General features: G+C 30.6%; 1 protein-coding gene, 2 non-coding genes and 1 pseudogene across 4 annotated transcripts in view; 2 read left to right on the forward strand and 2 right to left on the reverse strand.

Moving 5' to 3' along the window:
- LOC135952680 (uncharacterized) overlaps positions 1–19,778 on the reverse strand; it is a 65,176-nt gene that overhangs the window by 25,686 nt on the left and 19,712 nt on the right. For both annotated transcript variants that reach the window (XM_065502700.1, XM_065502701.1), the window contains exon 3: positions 4,668–4,719. In XM_065502700.1, the coding sequence (XP_065358772.1) occupies positions 4,668–4,719 (52 nt within the window). The remainder of the gene's footprint in view (positions 1–4,667; positions 4,720–19,778) is intronic.
- On the forward strand, positions 7,086–7,282 carry LOC135952754 (U2 spliceosomal RNA). Its single transcript, XR_010576118.1, has one exon. It is a non-coding gene; the product is annotated as a U2 spliceosomal RNA (small nuclear RNA).
- Positions 12,679–12,804, reverse strand: LOC135952760 (U2 spliceosomal RNA; annotated as a pseudogene).
- LOC135952759 (U2 spliceosomal RNA) lies at positions 13,922–14,118 on the forward strand. Its single transcript, XR_010576123.1, has one exon. It is a non-coding gene; the product is annotated as a U2 spliceosomal RNA (small nuclear RNA).

Consider the following 19,778-nt stretch of genomic DNA (forward strand, 5'->3'; position numbering starts at 1 on the left):
ACAACATACATAACTAAGGAGTGCCTCAATAAGAAAGTTAACACACATTCTTCTTAATAATTTCTTTTAAAATTAAAATTATTGAAATTTTCTTGATCATTATTTCAAACTATTCAAAATTAACTGCATTGAATCGAGGAGTTCCATAATAAACCGTAATAAATCCACTTTTCCAATTTTTCGAATAAACTTATAAATTTAATTAAAGATATTTGGTATTGAATTACAGTCAAATTATTGTTAATTTAGCATGTTACATTTTTTAAGGACGCACGCCTTATGTATATCTGTATCTACATTTCTCCCATGACTTGCTGAGTAAAAGTTGAAATTGAGAGAGAAAACATTCAAGCAATGTATAGTTTTTATTTGTTATTTTTGTTGATTCACCACAGGACAACCAATGTTGCATTGACTCCCTGGCAAACAAAATGTAATGCTACTGATTTGTGTGCATTTTACCAGGTTTAAAGATAAATGTCATCATCATTCCTACTGGAAACACACTGTTTATATCCATACGTACATCAATACATATGTGTACTTTTATAATACAGTAGAGTTGTAACATTTAACCGCTTATGGTTGTTCCTTGGTTTGTCCATTTTATGGATAGTTTTCTTTCTGGTCAATTGGTTGTGTATTTGCAGTTTTCGGTTAAATTTTATAGAGCATGCTTCTTTGGAACAAAAAAACAAAGATAATTTTTCAATATTCAGTGTTAACCAAAGACGTGAAATGGTACAAAATAGAGGGACGTGAAGTGGTACGCTGGAATATGGATCTGTATCGAAATGTAGACTACAACGAAGTATTTAAACCGACTCAAGCTCGAGACAGGCATGGTCCTATGATGTAGATATCACATTGACGTAGAGAAATATAACACAGGGCAACAAAATCGAAAAAAATTTGGAGGCTTTCTAAACCACTACACAATTTTGATGTATTGTGGTTCCAGTAGTACAAAAATGGTAAAATTTTTTAATTCTATAGATAGATTTTTTTTAAATTTTTTTTCTAAAATTGTGAATTTTGTTGGATGTTTCTAAACATAATTTATGATAACTCAAAAACGGTTAGACCGATATAATTGAAGTAATCTTAGAAAAGTTTAAATGTACATAGCCTTTAATCTGTTAATATATTGCATTTTAATCGGCTCAGTAGTTTCGGAGTTATAATACCAAATTTGAGCAAAAAATATATTTTTTACGTGAAAATAGTAAATTTTTTGTTTTAAAAAACTCATGAAAAATCGAAAACGGCAGAACTTGTTCAGGTTTATTACTTTGTCGTGAAGCTGCATAAAATAGCAACAAAATGATATCGAAGATAAAAACCGATTGATTCTTTTCGAATTTATTCACAATTAAGTTAAAATTTAACTTTTTTGTTTGATATACATAAAATTGAGTAGTTAATGTTAAAACATTATCCCCTAGATGAATTCTCAAAAGACTATATGCAGGCAACATCCATTCATCTGGAAAGCTTTGCTGGAGATTTAAATATAAGCGCGATCTATTGCCCACCACGCTTTTCAATGACCAAGGAGGTCGCTTTCTGGCATGTGGCGACTATAATGCCAAACACACTTACTGGGGCTCTCGACTAATGAATCCCAGAGGTAGACAGCTTTATAAAGCATTAGTTGATCGCAAAAATGGCCTGGATATTGTGTCCCCTGGACAACCAACATACTGGCCTGCTGATCCTAAAAAAATTCCTGATCTCATAGACTTTGCCATAACAAAAAATATTAATCGAAATTCAATATCTACAGAAATGTCATATGATTTATCTTCTGATCATTCCCCAATTATAGTATCTTATTATGGGAGGACTAACATTTCAAAATTTCATAATGAAACATATTACTTTAAAACAAATTGGCTTAAATATAAAAAAATATATAAGCAGTCATATCCACACAGATCTTTGTATTCAGTGTGAGGAAGATGTAGATAAAAGTGTCAATGACTTTACGTCATTAATTGTATCGGCTCTAAACCATTCAAAGAGTCAAATATTTCCTAAAACTGATATGCACATTTCCAACTCAGATATTGAACGACTTCTTTTAGAAAAGAGAAAACTCAGAAGAGAATGGCAACAAAATAGATCACCTGCTGCAAAGCAGAGGCTGTCTGCTGCTAGTAAAAATCTGAAAAAAGCCCTTCAATTAGAAGAGGATCGCAGAAATAGAAATTACATTCAAAGTTTAATAAATAGCAAACACACAAATTTTTCCCTTTGGAAGGCAACGAAAAATATCAAGCCACCGGTAGCGCAAAGCCCTTTAAGGGAAGCTGACGGTACCTGGGCTCGCAGCACGGAGGAAAAGGCTAAAATATTTGCCGATCACTTAAGTACAGTCTTTCAACCAAACTCGCCAACAACTGTTTTTGAACTTGAAGAGCCACCTGTGTCAACATTATCTAACGATGACATATTAGATATAAGCCCAGAAGACATTAACGAAGTAATCAAGGATAATATAATATTGAAAAAATCACCTGGAAATGATTCTGTTACACCTACTATGATTAAAAACTTACCGAGTGTGGCAATAATTGTGATGTCTACAATATTTAATGCGATCTTTAAACATGGAGTTTTTACGACAAATTGGAAAACTTCTCAGATAATAATGATACCAAAGCCAGGTAAGGACTTGACCGTGCCATCCTCCTATAGACCAATAAGCTTGCTTCCTTGCTTATCGAAACTGTTCGAAAAAGTGTTCCAAAAGAAAATCATACCATTTTTAAATGAGAAAAATATAATCCCAGTTCATCAATTTGGTTTCCGGGAACGTTACGGAACAATCGAACAAGTTAATCGTATAAACGGAGAGATAAGAAAATCCTTTGAATTAAAGAAATATTGTTCAGCTATATTTTGTTTTAAAGTAATATGTTGGCGCCGTCATATAGAAACCAAGAGACTTCACATGAAGTTAAAAGCATCTAGCCTTCACTGGTTAATAAGTGACCAATCAAAGTTAAGCCTGGACTATAAAGTCATCCTGTATAAAATCATTTTAAAACCAATTTGGACATATGTAATCCAATTGTGGAGAACGGCCAGTAATTTCAGTATTGAGCTTATACAGAGGGCCCAGTCGAAAATTCTTAGGACCATGACGGGTGCACCATGGTACATAACAAATAAAAACATCCACAGGGACTTGGAATTGCCACTAATGAAGGATGAGTTTAAGAAAGTCCGCGATAAATATATACTGAAACTGCAATCACACCCAAATCCGCTTTCTCGGCTTCTCGCACAGAGCCAAACCAGATCAAGGCTTTGTAGAGGAGATCTACCACCCCGCTAATATGAGGTCCATGCATCAAGCAATGCTCTCTTTAGAGAGCAATTAGTCTTAATTTTAGTTATAAGATTTAATCACTTATTGTTAGGCCTAATGAGGCAGATTCAATAATAAAATATAAAAAGTTAAAAAAAAAAATGTTCTTCTTTCGATTGATTGAATTGATCCCATGCTATGTAAAAATTTTCACATATCGCGGCTTTGCGACAAAGTAATAAACCTGAACAAGTTCTGCCGTTTTCGATTTTTCATGAGTTTTTTAAAACAAAAAAATTTACTATTTTCACGTAAAAAATATATTTTTTGCTTCAATTTGTTATTATAACTCCGTAACTAGTGAGCCGATTAAAACGTAATATATAAACAGATTAAAGGTTATGTAAATTTGAACTTTTTTAAGTTTACTTCAATAATATCGGACAAACTATTTTTGAGTTATCATAAATTATGTGGAGAAACATCTAAAAAAATTCACACTTTTAGAAAAAAAAAATTTTAAAAAAACTTCTCCATAGAATTTAAAATTTGTACCATATTTTTACAACTGGAACCACTATACATCAAAATTGTGTAGTGGTTTAAAAAGCCTCTAAAATTTTTCCAATTTTGTTGCCCTTTGTTATTTATTAATGACTTATAAATCATTCCTCGCAAATGTACGTACAATACATAAATACTCATCTACATATTTAAATGTTATACTGCAGCTTCATTAGTTTGCTTGGACTTGAGGAATCCCGCATATTATTTATATCAAGTAGTAGTTATCTACGTTTATAAAAGTGTACGGTTGTTATACTAGCTTTAGTATTTTTTTTTTTATTGTAGTTTTTGCTAAAAACTAAAATATAAAACTTTTCAAATCACTTTTTAGGTTGCTGGCATACGACTACTCTGTTGGCTCTATTCGCTGGTTAAAGTTACTCCATGAACTTTGAACTATCCGTTAAACAGTTTCCATTGTTTTTTTTTTGTTAATAATAAATAAAGTTCCATTTAAAGGTCGAAAACAAGAATGTATAGTTTAAAATCATTGCTTTGGTTTAAAATAATTTAATGATTTTATTTGAATGTCTAAGCTACATAGTAATAAACAATTGCCAAACTATTTGTAAATGTTAAACAAAGTATATAGACAAAAATCACTTAAGTATGTATTACTGAAATAGAGCCTACAGCCAATAAAACTTAAATGAATAGAAATGGAACATTCTAAACTGATCACATTGCGAGACAACATTCGATATTTTCAATGATAACAGAATCTTTAGATTCTTTTTTCATTTATTGTACACTAGAATAAAAACAAATTATTTAATTAACTTACCTGACAAATAACTGCTCTTGATTGTTGACCCGCCAAGATACTACAGTTGCACCTAAAAACAGAAATATTGTTATAATAAATTTAAAATAGTTAAAATTATGGTGTAAAATTTACAGTAGAAACTTAGGAACTAAATATATTTATTAGAGTGCTCCAAAAAAATAAAATTGCGAATTTCGACAGTCCCCCCTCTAGAATTGTTCTATGTATTGTATAAACACATTGTGTAAAATATTAGGATGATAGGATAACGCTAACTGGTGGCGCAACGACGCTGAAGTTTTGTGGTGCATTTACAAGGGGAAAATATGCAATTTTTTCAGTCTTTGTAAAAATTTTGCCATTAAATAATGACTTTTACAATTTAATTTAAAAGAATCGAAATGTGTACGTAATTGTCGTTATAATAAGATATAAAAGACAAAAATTGGTGAAAAAATGTTAAAGTTATTAAAAAATCGCCAGGCCATTAACGTGTCTCAGGCCACTAGAACAAGAAATTTATGAACAAAATTAACATATTTTGAGAAATATTAAAATAAAAGCTTATTTTTACTTAAAATATATCCATATTTACTTGTATATGAATTTTTGTCCTCGTAGGATACCGTTAACCTATTCGCAGTATTGACCAAAAAATTAATTTTTTTAACGGCAGTTTCAAAACTCAATTTTCAAATTTTTAAAAATTTTGTTAAACAAATTTCAGAATTTTTTGATCATCACATGGGGATTTATTGATAACATAATAGAGAATAATAATGTGAAAAAAGTATGTCAATACCTCGTATAGTTTTTCCGTACCTGCGATATAAATTTTGCGATTTTCGAGAAAAACTAATTTTTTGGCCATATTTTGGGGAATGACCAGAATTTCCTTACTGTAATGATTTTTAAGTAAAAGCTATTCAGAATAATATAGTCCAGGTAATTTTAAATACAGTCTGAAGGTTTTACTAAAATCGGAAAACTTTAACCCTTAAATCGTGAAGGTCAAAGGTCAAATTTTTAAGTATTTGGAATTTCTAATGGAAAGATAGCGAAATGTTATATATATTTTTAGGCCGATTTTGATGAAACTTAATAAAAATATAAAATGAAGTCTAGTATTCACAATAACAGTACAAAAATGGAAATTAACCCTTAATAGCACTTGGGGTCCAAATGACCCTCAACTTTTAAAATCACGAAAAACACATTAATTTTGACCCCAAGTACTCTTAAGGGTTAATTTCCATTTTTGTACTGTTATTGTGAATACTAGACTTCATTTTATATTTTTCGTAAGTTTCATCAAAATCGGCCCAAAAATATATAATATTTCGCTATCTTTCCATGAGAAATTCCAAATATTGAAAAAATTTACCTTTGACCTTCACGATTTAAGGGTTAAAGTTTTCCGATTTTAGTAAAACTTTCAGACTATATTTAAAATTACCTGGACTATATTATTCTGAATAGCTTTTACTTAAAAATCATTACAGTAAGGAAATTCTGGTCATTCCCCAAAATATGGCCAAAAAATTAGTTTTTCTCGAAAATCGCAAAATTTATATCGCAGGTACGGAAAAACTATACGAGGTATTGACATACTTTTTTCACATTATTATTCTCTATTATGTTATCAATAAATCCCCATGTGATGATCAAAAAATTCTGAAATTTGTTTAACAAAATTTGTAAAAATTTGAAAATTGAGTTTTGAAACTGCCGTTAAAAAAATTTAATTTTTTTGGTCAATACTGCGAATAGGTTAACGGTATCCTACTAGGACAAAAACTCATATACAAGTAAATATGGATATATTTTAAGTAAAAATAAGCTTTTATTTTAATATTTCTCAAAATATGTTAATTTTGTTCATAAATTTCTTGTTCTAGTGGCCTGAGACACGTTAATGGCCTGGCGATTTTTTAATAACTTTAACATTTTTTCACCAATTTTTGTCTTTTATATCTTATTATAACGACAATTACGTACACATTTCGATTATTTTAAATTAAATTGTAAAAGTCATTATTTAATGGCAAAATTTTTACAAAAACTGAAAAAATTGCATATTTTCCCCTTGTAAATGCACCTCAAAACTTCAGCGTCGTTGCGCCACCAGTTAACGTTATCCTATCATCCTAATATCTTACACAACGTGTTTCTACAATACATAGAACAATTCTAGAGGGGGGGACGGCCTGTACCTAGAAAGTTTTTTTCGTCCATACAATCTTGGAGCACTCTAATATTTATCTATGTAAGGTACCTAAAATTTGTGAAACATTCAAATTAAAAACTACCCTTAACTAAAGATATTGCAAATGCCATTTTTCTTTTCTTTTCATTCTAGGGTTTCTTTGAGTTTATAATTCCCATTTAGTTTATACAATTTATAGCATAAGATGTATGTTTCTTGTGTGTTTAGTTATCGCTTCTCGGCCTTATGGCTAAGATCAAAGTGTAGTATCTGTTCTTATCAGCTTAACATCTGATAGATCCTCCATCGGAGGACAACAAATGTTAAACTGATTTTTGTAATCAGACGGAATGTTTAGGGGCTTGCTCCACTTCTGTCACGGGTTGGCCCGGTATTGCAGTACCGCCGGGATTTCGGCCCAATTTAAGAATAAATTTCAAATGTTACACTATTCCATCTAAAACTTATCCTTGGTCCTACAAATTATTATTTTTTTAATTACATTCAGCGTTCTCAACTTAGTGCTTTAAGTAAGCACTGTTTTTAGTGCTTCTAAAAATGTTCGACGCAAAAAATGTTCGAGTTAGTGCCTAGTGTCTTTTGAAAAACTTTGGTGGCACTAAATTTAACATCGAAACTATAACTTTTATAATTTTCTTCTAGGAAATGCTCAGCAATTACGGTAATTTTATAATTTTCTAGATATTATTAAAACATTTGCTTATATCAGAAATTATATTTAGCAATAAGTTTAATATATTGCCTGTTCCTAAATCCGTGAAATCGTTATAGAGTTGTTCGTTCTAGATCAATGTTCTTTAAACGATGATTATGGTTCAAAATTGTCATACTCGGAACTGCTTCTACGGAAGTTTTAGAGAACATATAAAAGAGTTCTTGAACTATGTTATTATAATTAGAAAATTTACTGGAAAAAATCGTTATATTTGATAGATAAAAAAAATAAACGTGAATATATTCTGAACACGATATTTTAAATTATCATTGTTACCGGTACATTCGTGGTTCAAATCCTTTGAGATCTGTTGTACATAAAAATAAGTTAATATTTAAATCAGAGACCGAAAATAACGGGTTCGCTTTCATTTCAATGGTAAATTCTCATTCGCAGCCATTTAAAAATAATTTTTTGTGATATATCACTGAGAGAGTGATTTATTCGAGAACATTTTAGGATTGGGATTGAGAGAAACAGAAAATAAACAAACACAAATAATCTGGATGAGTGATTAATAATTTATTTTTTTCGTAAAGATCAGTTTGTGACTTTTATTTGCGAACATGAAAAATAAATCGCAAAAATGCATTTGATGCAAATCAACGCTTAAATATATAAAATATATCAAAAGATTAATAACAATTAAAAAAAAATTCGCAATTCTGTTAATCAGAGTTCATTACTTCATACTTATCATATTATTTCCATAATTTGTTAAAAATTACTAATAATATGTTATTGTATGTAAATAAAAGAGAAAGTAACAGTTATTAAGAACAAGAACAAATGAATTGTTTATCTCACACCAAACCATTAAAAAACAACAAAAACTAATAAAGGTCATACCAAACCATTTAAATGAAAATCATTCTATAACTGTTATTTTCAGTGATTTATTTTTATCACAAAAATATAAATCACAATTTGGGTTTTTTGGTATATGGACGAGTTATTTTCGATCTCTGATTTAAATCCATTTTTCTATTTCGAAAAAAATAAATGTATTTAATTTTTGATTGATTTTTATTTTATAAATTTTTTTTTAAAACGATTTTAAGAAGTTGTTTCGAAGCTATATATACTTCTAGCTGAACAAATCGACAATTCGCCCGGTAGCTATTTGCTAATTATTGAGAATAATGAGGAGTGAAAAGGAGGATGGTTTTTTCTTTACAAACCATCTCCTGAAAATTTCGAATCGACTACAAAAAAAATCAGTTAAATCGCTCCAGCCGTTTTCACGTGATGTCATTACATACATGGACCATTTCATTTTTATATATATAGATGTGTCCTTGTTATTGATGAAGTGAGGAACTAATTACCAAAGAACTAGTTCCTTAACAACTCCTTATTATAAATATTATAGAATCACAACAATATTTCTTGAAAAGGTTCCAAAAGTAATGGTGACATCACTAGTTCCAAGGTTGCACTTCAGTAATTAAAACTGTATCTGTTAGCACCGGTTCTAGATTTACTTAATTTAGAACAAATTCTTAAATTTTTCCTGGAACATATACACATTTTCATTGAAAATTGAAAAATAGCAAATGATCTGAAGGTTCAACGTCACACTATTTTAAAAGCTATTAAACAGTACAAGGAAGACTTGAACATTGAATGAAAACCTGGATCAGGAAGAAGAACAGGTCTAACAGATATTGGTAAGGCCAAAGAAGTCGAACAACTCTTTCGAAGAGCACCGAACACTTCTATCAGAAAAGCAGCTTGTAAAGTTAAATGATATGATTATTTGGTACGCAGAGCCAGAACTAATGCTGGGTTGAAGTCGTATAAAGTTCCAGATCGCAATACGGTAATGAATTTAGAAGCAAAAGAACGAGCAAAAAAAAAATACACCTGTTGTGTAATGGATGATGAAACTTATGTACTGACAGACTTTTCACAACTTCCTGTCAAGACTTTTATGTGGCTGATGGACGAAGAACAATACAATTTGTGACATCAGTCACGATAAATACTGAAATATATATTACGGAGTGTTACCTTTCCTAAAACAGCACAGAGTGCCTTCTATTTCTGGCCCGATCATGCCGCTGTGGAAAAAGGCCCTTGAGTGGTACTCAAACAATAATGTCAATTTTCTACCACGGGAGGCCAGAACTTCGGCCTGTGTAAAGGTATTGGACTCTTGTAGAAAATGAATTCAAGAACACAGGAAAGGTACACCAGGATTTTAAATATAAAACAACTATAAAATCTTTAATGGGAGGATTTCGGGAAAAAGTGGATACAATTTATAAATACCGATTAATATGACAATATTTTAAAGTGTAATGAATTTGTACAATATTTAAATAAATTTACATATTTTTGCGAATTTTTATATTGAACGGTTTAAGTTTTAACTTAATACAAATAAAAGTTTTTTCATAAATATATTCAGATAAGTTTTAAAAGATATATTTCGTTAAAACCGGTTAACAGTATTAAAAAAACCTTTGTCTAAAAACCGAAAAATTAAAGATAACCGAAACTGATCGAGTTTACAGCAATAAAAAAACAGGTTTCGGTTTTGGATACTCTAGTCTTAAGTCAATTGGAATGACTATGTTTGAAACCAAATTCATATGAATTTTTCTTTTAAAATTTCTTTACAAGGAACATTCTTCAAATCGCAGTATTCTATAAAAATAGTGTTATATACAAAATGTTCTTTAAAAAACACTGCATGTACGCAAAATGTTTACTTTAGGATGCTTTAATTACTTTTGAAATTGATTCTCTAATTGGGCCGAAATCCCGGCGGTACTGCAATACCGGGCCAAACCGTGACTTCGTTTACCCTTAATGCTGCCGTTGCAAGGCTAGAGCAATATTTTCTAGCATTTTCCATAAGTCCGTGTAATGGTAGATTCTTCAGCCGAGTACAGACACCTTATTCTTCTACAAGGGCTTCTTTCATGACTATGTTCAGAACAATGTTGAAGAGCAATGAAGACATAACGCAGCCCTGCGGAACAGGGTTACTAACTTTAAATAGAAGAATCCTACGACTGAACTGGTTTTCATGTAGGATTCGGAAGTTTACTTCCCCAAATATAAATTTAATGAGACATGACAGACCAGACCATATAACTTCGTGAGATTCTGTCGAATCAATGCGAAATTCCCCTTCATAACCAGGTGAGTTGTTATTTTTTAGAGTCTTTGTGGAATTAAACAATTCTGAATTGTCAGGGAAATTTGTGAATATATCCGTTCTTCATTGGTTTTCCAGATGTCATTGTACGGTTAACAAGTTCATATTGTCTTTTCATATAGATCCCCAGTTCGGCTTGTTTCGGCTTCCATCTGCTCTTCTTCGTCGAGATTATTTGATGACGTTCGCCGAAAAGTTATAAAAGCGTCCTAAATGTATGCGTATGGATGATTAGTTTATCCACTAAGGATTTATCAGCCTTCGCTGGTAGGCAAATGGAAATTTAAAGTGGCATTTAATCGCCCTGGGCGTGGTGATGAGCCAAACTACTGCTGCACATTGTTATAGACTCAGTATGATTTGTTGCGATAATCTTCTATTTTTTAATTTTCTCTATTGTTTTAATTAATGACAAAATTAATAATGACAAGCAAACGCAATCAATTGTAATCCTGTTTAATATATGGTTGAATTGAAAAAATCCACTGTAGTTTCCTCGATATTCAACACGACTCATCCAATTTAAATTTGATTGGCACAGAAATTAATGATTTTAAAATACTTTTAATGTCATTTAAAATCTCCATTTTCCATCTCTTGAAACAAGAGAACAAAGAATAATAACAAGAAGTGAAACGCTGTCAAAAAAAACCTAAGTCGGTTGTCATAAAAAACCTAACTCTATGCATGTATTGGTAACATTTTGTTTATATGTATTAGTTTTCAAACCACTTTCACCACACTCCTCAAACACACAGAGTTGTAAAAAAGCGACCTTAAAAATTATAACAAAATTTTATTACAAAAATTCAAACAATTCTCAAATTATTTGAATGATATTTGATCTGGAGAGGTATTTTAAAAAGATTTTTCCGCTTTTTATTCCATAATTTCTGCAAAAATTAAGTTTATTAAAATTTTTTTATTAATTTCCAATACGAAATTTTACAAATGTGTTTATTTTAGTTTTTATTTCAACCCCCAAAAAATTAATGTCAAAAAAATTAAAAAAATATTTTTTTCGTTTGTGCAAAATATACGCTTTTCGGTTATTTAAATGGTTCAAATGTGTGGAAAAAAATAATAAAAATATTATGTGATGGTGAAAGTGTGTGTTAGAATTGCAATTTTGTGCAATTTTCAAGAAAAAGTTTTGAAGTTAAATCTCTCTCTCAAGTGTGTTGAATTTACATACTACTTGTATGTGAGAAGAGAGAGAAGTTGTTGTTGTAGAAAAAATGAGAGGCTTCCCTTCTTGTTATTCTTTGTAAGAGAAGTCGCTCAAGTAGGCGCTACTAAATATAACTTTTGAAATGTATTCTTTAATTGGGCCGAAATCCCGGCGGTACTGCAATACCGTGACAGAAGTGGAGCAAGCCCCTAAACCAAAGTATACCAAGTAGTCCAACTCTCTATTTTATAAATTTACTCTCTCACATATACGGGTACTGTGTAAATTCAACACCCTTGTGAGAGAATTATACACATCAAAAGTCTCGAAATTTTAACTATAAATTGTCCAATAAATATAGTTTGATACGCGTAAATTCACTAACACACATTATTTTATAATTTTTTTCAACACATTTAGCACTTTTTCTTTTCCGAAGCACGTCCATTTCGCACAAACTAAAAAATATTTTTTTTATTAATTTTGACGTTTTATTTTGTTTGTGGTAGGTTTTAAAATATAGAACAGAGTTTCAATTTTTGGTATTGAAAATAGAACAAAATTTAAATAAATTAAAATTTAAACATTTTTTTAGAACTCTGTGTGTCTGGTGAAAATTCAAAGGGCACCAACACATATACATTTTTGTTACTAACACATATTTAGACTTAGGTACTTTTTCACTAACACATGCTTATAGTTAGGTACTGCTGTCAAAGAGTTGGACTACTTGTTATACTTTGCCCTAAACATTCCGTCTGATTACAAAAATCAGTTTAACATTTGTTGTCCTCCGATGGAGGATCTATCAGATGTTAAGCTGATAAGAACAGATACTACACTTTGATCTTAGCCATAAGGCCGAGAAGCGATCACTAACACACAAAAAACATGCATCTTATGCTATAAATTTTATAAACTAAATGGGAATTATAAAGACAAAGAAATGATATAAATAAATAAAAAGAAGGGAAATAACATCTGCAAAAATATTTAGAGATATTAAGGGTAGTTTTTAATTTGGATGATTTACAAAATGCTACCTGTACCTAATCTTGCGAAAAAGATTATTGGTTCGTTAAACAAATAATTTGTTTCGCACAATTATCGCATATTTTGAAAATAATTGTTCAGTGGTATTTGCCTAGAAACATATGGTCAATTCACAAGGTCTCTTATCAGTCATATTGTCATAATGTCCTAATATATCACGACTCGGCGGTTCGGCTTAACCGACCCTTAGGCATTCGGCACAGGTGTCTACTGGTTGATTACGATAACACAATAAATATAGCATACAGAGTAGTATTATTTTAGGCCATTTTTTCCTTGAAAAGCAGTCGAAACCATTGTGAAATATTAGGACATTATGACAATATGACATGATAAGAGACCTTGTGAATTGACCAATAATTTTGAGGCGAGGATGGCAAATGAAAATTTACAAATTGTACAAAAATTCATTAAAAATTTTACTTTTTCGACTCTGTATCAAAACTGACTTTTTCTTTGAATTATCAAAAATATTTATAGAATATGGAATCATGCAAAAAATATACTTCCATTTTGCCTTGGGCGAATATTCGTGCAGCCTCAAATATCTATTTAATTGTACCAAATGGGTCATTGGCATACCATTCTAATTTTTGGGCTCGAATTGTACCAATAAAGGACAATTGATATGATGTTGTCGTCTTAAATATATTTTGAAAGGGAAATTTTTGTAAGCGTCAGATTGAAATGTTTTCCATTATAGAGAAACATAGAGCGGAAACTAGAAAAAAACTCAAACAAAAAAAAATACTCAAAATAATCACACTTACGAGTGTTGTTTTTGTTTTCCCATACATAGTTTTTTCTACTACCTTACAAAAAAGTCTTCTTCAAGAATTTGTCTTAACAACATCTTACTTTTTTTACTTTTCTTTATAATTCCCATTTAGTTTACACAATTTATAGAATAAGATGCATGTTTTTTGTGTGTTTAGTTATCGCTTCTCGGCCTTATGGCTAAGATCAAAGTGTAGTATCTGTTCTTATCAGCTTAACATCTGATAGATCCTCCATCGGAGGACAACAAATGTTAAACTGATTTTTGTAATCAGACGGAATGTTTAGGGGCTTGCTCCGCTTCTGTCACGGGTTGGCCCGGTCTTGCAGTGCCGCCGGGATTTCGGCCCAATTAAAGAATACATTTCAAAAGTTACTTGACCGACTTCTCTTGTTTCAAGTGATGGAAAATGGAGATTTTAAATGACATTAATGTGCTGTTTTTCTATAGCGAACGAGTACTTTGAGTGGAAATTTAACATGTGTTTTGTTATTGTAACAAAAACAAAATACATCTAAAACGTCCACTCAAAACGTCCACTCGCTATAGAAAAACAGCACATAAAAGTATTTTAAAATCATTAATTTCTGTGCCGATTAAATTTAATTTGGATGAGTCGTGTTGAATATCGAGTACATATATGGAAACTACAGTGGATTTTTTTCAATTCAACCATATATTAAACAGGATTGCAATTGATTGCGTTTGCTTTTATCGAAAACGGTTAAAGTTAAGAAAGACTTGGAAGGGTGGACTAAAAATGTTCTTTACTGGTTAACATTTGAGCTTTTTTAGGAAAACAACTTTGACCATTTTCGATTACATTGGAAACTTCATGTTGACGATATTTTAAATATGAAACCGTCATAATTGTACCAAAACAAACTAAACTGTCTATACCTGATAAATTTATATCATGATAAACGTCAAAATGGTTGTCAAGATTAAAAATTATCAGTTATAGTCCCCATTTGTTAGTATTATTGCTTCGTTATGACAAAATTGTTAGACAACTTTGTATTGTCAACAAAATTGTTATGATAAATATTTGTCAAGTATAGACAGTAGAGTGCTCCAAGATTGTATGGACGAACAAAATTTTGTAGATACAGGCCGCCCCCCCTCTATAATGGTTCTATGTATTGTAGAAACTCGTTATGTAAAATATTAGGATGATAGGATAACGCTAACTGGTGCCGCAACGACGCTGAAGTTTTGAGGTGCATTTACAAGGGGAAAATGCAATTTTTTCAGTTTTTGTAAAAATGTTGGGATTAAAAAATTACTTTTGTAATTTAATTTAAAAGAATCGAAATGTACACGTAATTGTCGTTCTAATATGATATAAAAGACAAAAATTGGTTAAAAATGTTAAAGTTATTAAAAAATCGCCAGGCCATTAACGTGTCTCAGGCCACTAGAACAAGAAATGTAGAAACAAAATTAACATATTTTGATAAATATTACAATAAAAGTACATTTTTACTTAAAATATGTCCATATTTACTTGTATATGAGTTTTTGTCTTCGTAGGATACCGTTAACCTATTCAGCGTCGTTGCGGCACCAGTTAGCGTTATCATATCATCCTAATATTTTACACAACGTGTTTCTACAATACATAGAACCATTCTAAAATTCGCAATTTTATTTTTTTGGAGCACTCTAATAGACAGGGGTAAAACAGTTTCATGACAATTTTTAACCTATTGGTATCTTTTTCTACCACGACCTAACATTTTTATACCCTTCACCATGAGTGGCAAGGGTATATATAAGTTTATCATTCCGTTTGTAATTTCTACATTTTTCATTTGCGACCCCACAAAGTATATATATTCTGAAACGTTATAAATAGCTGAGTCGATATAGCCATGTCCGTCTGTGTGTTGAAATCAACTTTCCGAAGCCCCCAAATAACTTACATACACGATTCATACATCAATCTCTCCGAAATTCTTCCGGCTCGGTTGCTATTTAATCGGTCCACAAATGACCTATTTTTTACCCATATATGGATTGCTAAATCATTAATATAGACAATATGGATATCTAATGATAGATATTTCAAAGACCTGTACAACGACGTGTATAAGACCATAGTAAGTTGGACGGACCTACAATGGGTCAAAATCGAAAAAAAAAATATTTTTTAACCCGATTTTTTTTTCACCAAAAAATAATTTTTCACTAAATATTAAAAAAAAAATAAAAATTAAATTTTTTTTTTAAAATTTAAAAGAATTATTTTTTTAAAATTTAAAAAAAACAATTTCGAAAAAACAACTGGAAAAAAATTTAAATATTTAAAATTTTTATTTTGAAGTATAATTAGGTGAAGGGTATATAAGATTCGGCACAGCCGAATATAGCTCTCTTACTTGTTCTGCTTAAGTTTGGCATTTTAGAGAAAATTTTAATTAAAGAATATAATTATTAGGCTGTATGCTTATCTAGGAATTTTTGTGTGGAGATGGTTCGTTAAACATCAGCTTTATATTTCAATATTGACCCGATTTGATTTCGAAATCAAGTCTTAACTAAACTGCAGACTTTGAATCGTTTACTGTTCATTAAATACTCATTTTAGCTGAAAATGATCTCACATTTAAATTCTGGCTGCAAATAGCAAGTTAAAAAAAAAAAAAAAACGTGGATGCTGTTTACAAGCCATGATAACAATCGACACCATTAGAAATCAAAAAAAAAATTAGTTCATTGATTCCAATCGTATCCAAATGACAAGAAACACATGAATTGAATCAATGAAAGCGCGATTGAATTGAAGAAATGAATGAATAATAAAACAAATTCACTCACTCACTTACTCATACAAGTACACTTACTCATACAAGTACATAACAATTCATGAGTGCAGTGCTTGTGTGTGAGTGTACTGATCTATGATCAACTATGTATGTAAAAAGTAGATAGACACTGTACTTATACTTACTTACTTTTCAAACAATTACGCTCTAAGATACCGACCCACGTAAAACAAAAAAAAAAAACACAAAACAAGTACAAGTAATTCGTACACATGTATTGAACAAAATAAATTTTTAAGAAATAATAAAACCAAAAAAAAAAAACTAACTACAACGGCGGACAAGTTTTTTTTTCAATATTTTTTCTATAGTTTCTAACAATATACAAAATAGTAAAAGCTAAAATAATGACACACAACTTCGAAAAAAAACATACTCGTATTTATGTACGAAATATCAAAAACCAACAGCAACAACAAAATCAACATTTACGCATACACAAACAGTGGGGATCAAAAGTATGCGAATTAATTTGGCAAGATCGGTTTGAGAAGGTTATAGTTACCTTCTCCAAAAGTCAGTGTAATAGGATGTTCACAATAATGGGGTCTATTCACAATTAATTACTTTCTCATGCCTCCACATTATACAGTTCTGGCTCCCAGCTGTTACATGTCTCAAAGGCAGTTGTCGGCACTCATAGCCAACAGAGGCCGAACATGATCATTTACGTGTAGGGTTTTTATCCCGGGAATTCCCGGTACAAATTTCCCGGGAATGTTTCCAATTTTTCACTACCCGATTCCCGGGATTTTTAGTCGGGAATCCCGGGAATTAAAAACTGACGAAAATACATAGAAAAAAGTTAGAACTCTATTTTTTCACCAAAAAACAGTGAAAAGTTTTTTACAGTTTTTTGCTTATATAATAGACCGCAATAATAGACCGTGTATTATTATTATTTATTTGGGGTTTTTCGTATGAAAATTTAAAAAGTGAATTTAGTATTTATAGAATTTATTTCTTATTGAATCATTCTAATTTCTTTAAATTTCTTCTTCAAATCCATAACAAAATAGCTTCAAAAATGTATTAAGTGTTTAAATTTTTCTTCAATTCAAATCTAGTACAAAAAGGCTTAAGACAATTTATTCAATTAATTTTATAAATGATTTGATTTAACAAAAATTGAATCTTTCAAAGTTATTAATTTACTTTAAAATTAATTAAAATTAAATACTAGGAATGGATTTATGGAATGAAAGGCTGACATTCTTTAATTACGGATTAAGATTTTAGTGAATTAAGCTCAAATTTTATTAATTAATTCGAAGCTCTGATATTTAATAATTATAACACTAACATTTTATATGAAATTTGGCTTTAATATTAATAATTTATAGTACATATCATTATATATTTCGGGAATAGCCGGGTACCCGGGAATGTAGAAAAAAATTTCCCGTTTCCCGGGAATCAAAAAAGGTTGGGAAATTAAAAACACACAAAGTATATTTATACAAGTACATGCAACTCTACAACAAATCAACAATAAAAAAACAACATTCATTTTGTTTGTGTAAAAACTGGTGAAATTGTCAAAAACTGTTGACAAACACAGAAAGAACAAGTAAGAGTGCTATATTCGGCTATGCCGAATCTCATATACCCTTCACCTTTGTTGTGGATGCATTATTATTTTTTATAATTAGTATATATGTATGTACATTGCCCACTTTCAGCGTATTTATCAAGAACACAAAAAACAACAACAACGCCAAACGAAACAAAACACCAAAAGAAAAAACAAAAACAAAATACGCAAGCCAATGAAACCAACACACATCCAAACATACGTTTAATTGTATAAAAAACAACAACAACGACAAAAGAAACAAAATACGCAAAGCATGCACATTCAAACATACGATTTGTTGATTTTTTGTCAAAAAAACCAACACACAACCAAACAAAAGTTTAGTTGTATAAAAAACAACAACAACGCCAAAAGAAACAAAACACAAAAAAAAAAAAAATACGCAAAGCATGCACAATCAAACATACGATTTGTTGTTTTTTTGTCAAAAAAACCAACACACAACCAAACTAAACTTTAGTTGTATAAAAAACAACAACAACGCCAAAAGAAACAAAACACAAAAAAAAAAAACAAAATACACAAAGCTTGCACATCCAAGCATACGTTTTGTTGTTTTTTTGTCAAAGCATGCAATACATTGTGTTTTTTGATGAAATTTTCAGAGGTTGTCTCGGATTTTTGCTCATATCTCCGTTATTTATGGACGGATTTTGCTGATTTTAAATAGCAAAATTCTCGAAAGTATGTCTGACAGAATTGTTGAAGATTTGGATCCCGAAGATATCTGGGGCCTTAAGAAAATTGATTTCAACAGACAGACAGACAGACGGACAGACAGACAGACAGACGGACATGGCTTAATCGACTCCGCTATCTATAAGGATCCAGAATATATATACTTTATAGGGTCGGAAATGAAAAATGTAGAAATTACAAACGGAATGACAAACTTATATATACCCTTCTCACGAAGCTGAAGGGTATAAAAACAACAAAGTAAAAAATTTTGACAATCTCACAAGTATTTTCAAAGGAAAATGAAATAAACAGCTGATCACTTGCATGTACTTGTATAAATATACTTTGCGTGTAAACAACAGTGAGAATATCAATATAAAAACGAAAATCACAAGAGATAGTCAAATTACAACAGAGAAAGAAAGTCCCTACCAAAAATAGAATCAACAAATTTATGACTGCTCAAACAGTAATCCGGGGTGAAATTTGTAATCATGGACTGATATTGCCCATTTTCAATACCAAACAAGTAAGAAAGTATGGTCGGTCAAGCCCGACCATATAATACCCTACACTAAGTAAAAAGCAAAAACATTTTTCTTTTAAAATTTCAGTAATTTATATTTTTGAGTGATTTTTAGAAGTGGGCCTTATATGGGAGCTATGACCAATTATGGACCGATCACCATGAAATTAGGTCGTGTGATTTATGTCTATATTAAAGGTAACTATGTTGAATTTTGTGTGTATACCAACATTTTTAAGCGATTTATGCACGTTAAAGTGATTTTCGGAAGCGGGTTATATGGGAGCTATGACTAATTATAGACCGATCGTAACAAAATTTGGTGACATGAATTTTGTATATATAAAACTTATTTGGAGCGGAATTTGTGGAGATACATATATA

Source organism: Calliphora vicina, chromosome 2, assembly GCF_958450345.1.
Source record: "Calliphora vicina chromosome 2, idCalVici1.1, whole genome shotgun sequence".
Classification (NCBI taxonomy): domain Eukaryota; kingdom Metazoa; phylum Arthropoda; class Insecta; order Diptera; family Calliphoridae; genus Calliphora; species Calliphora vicina.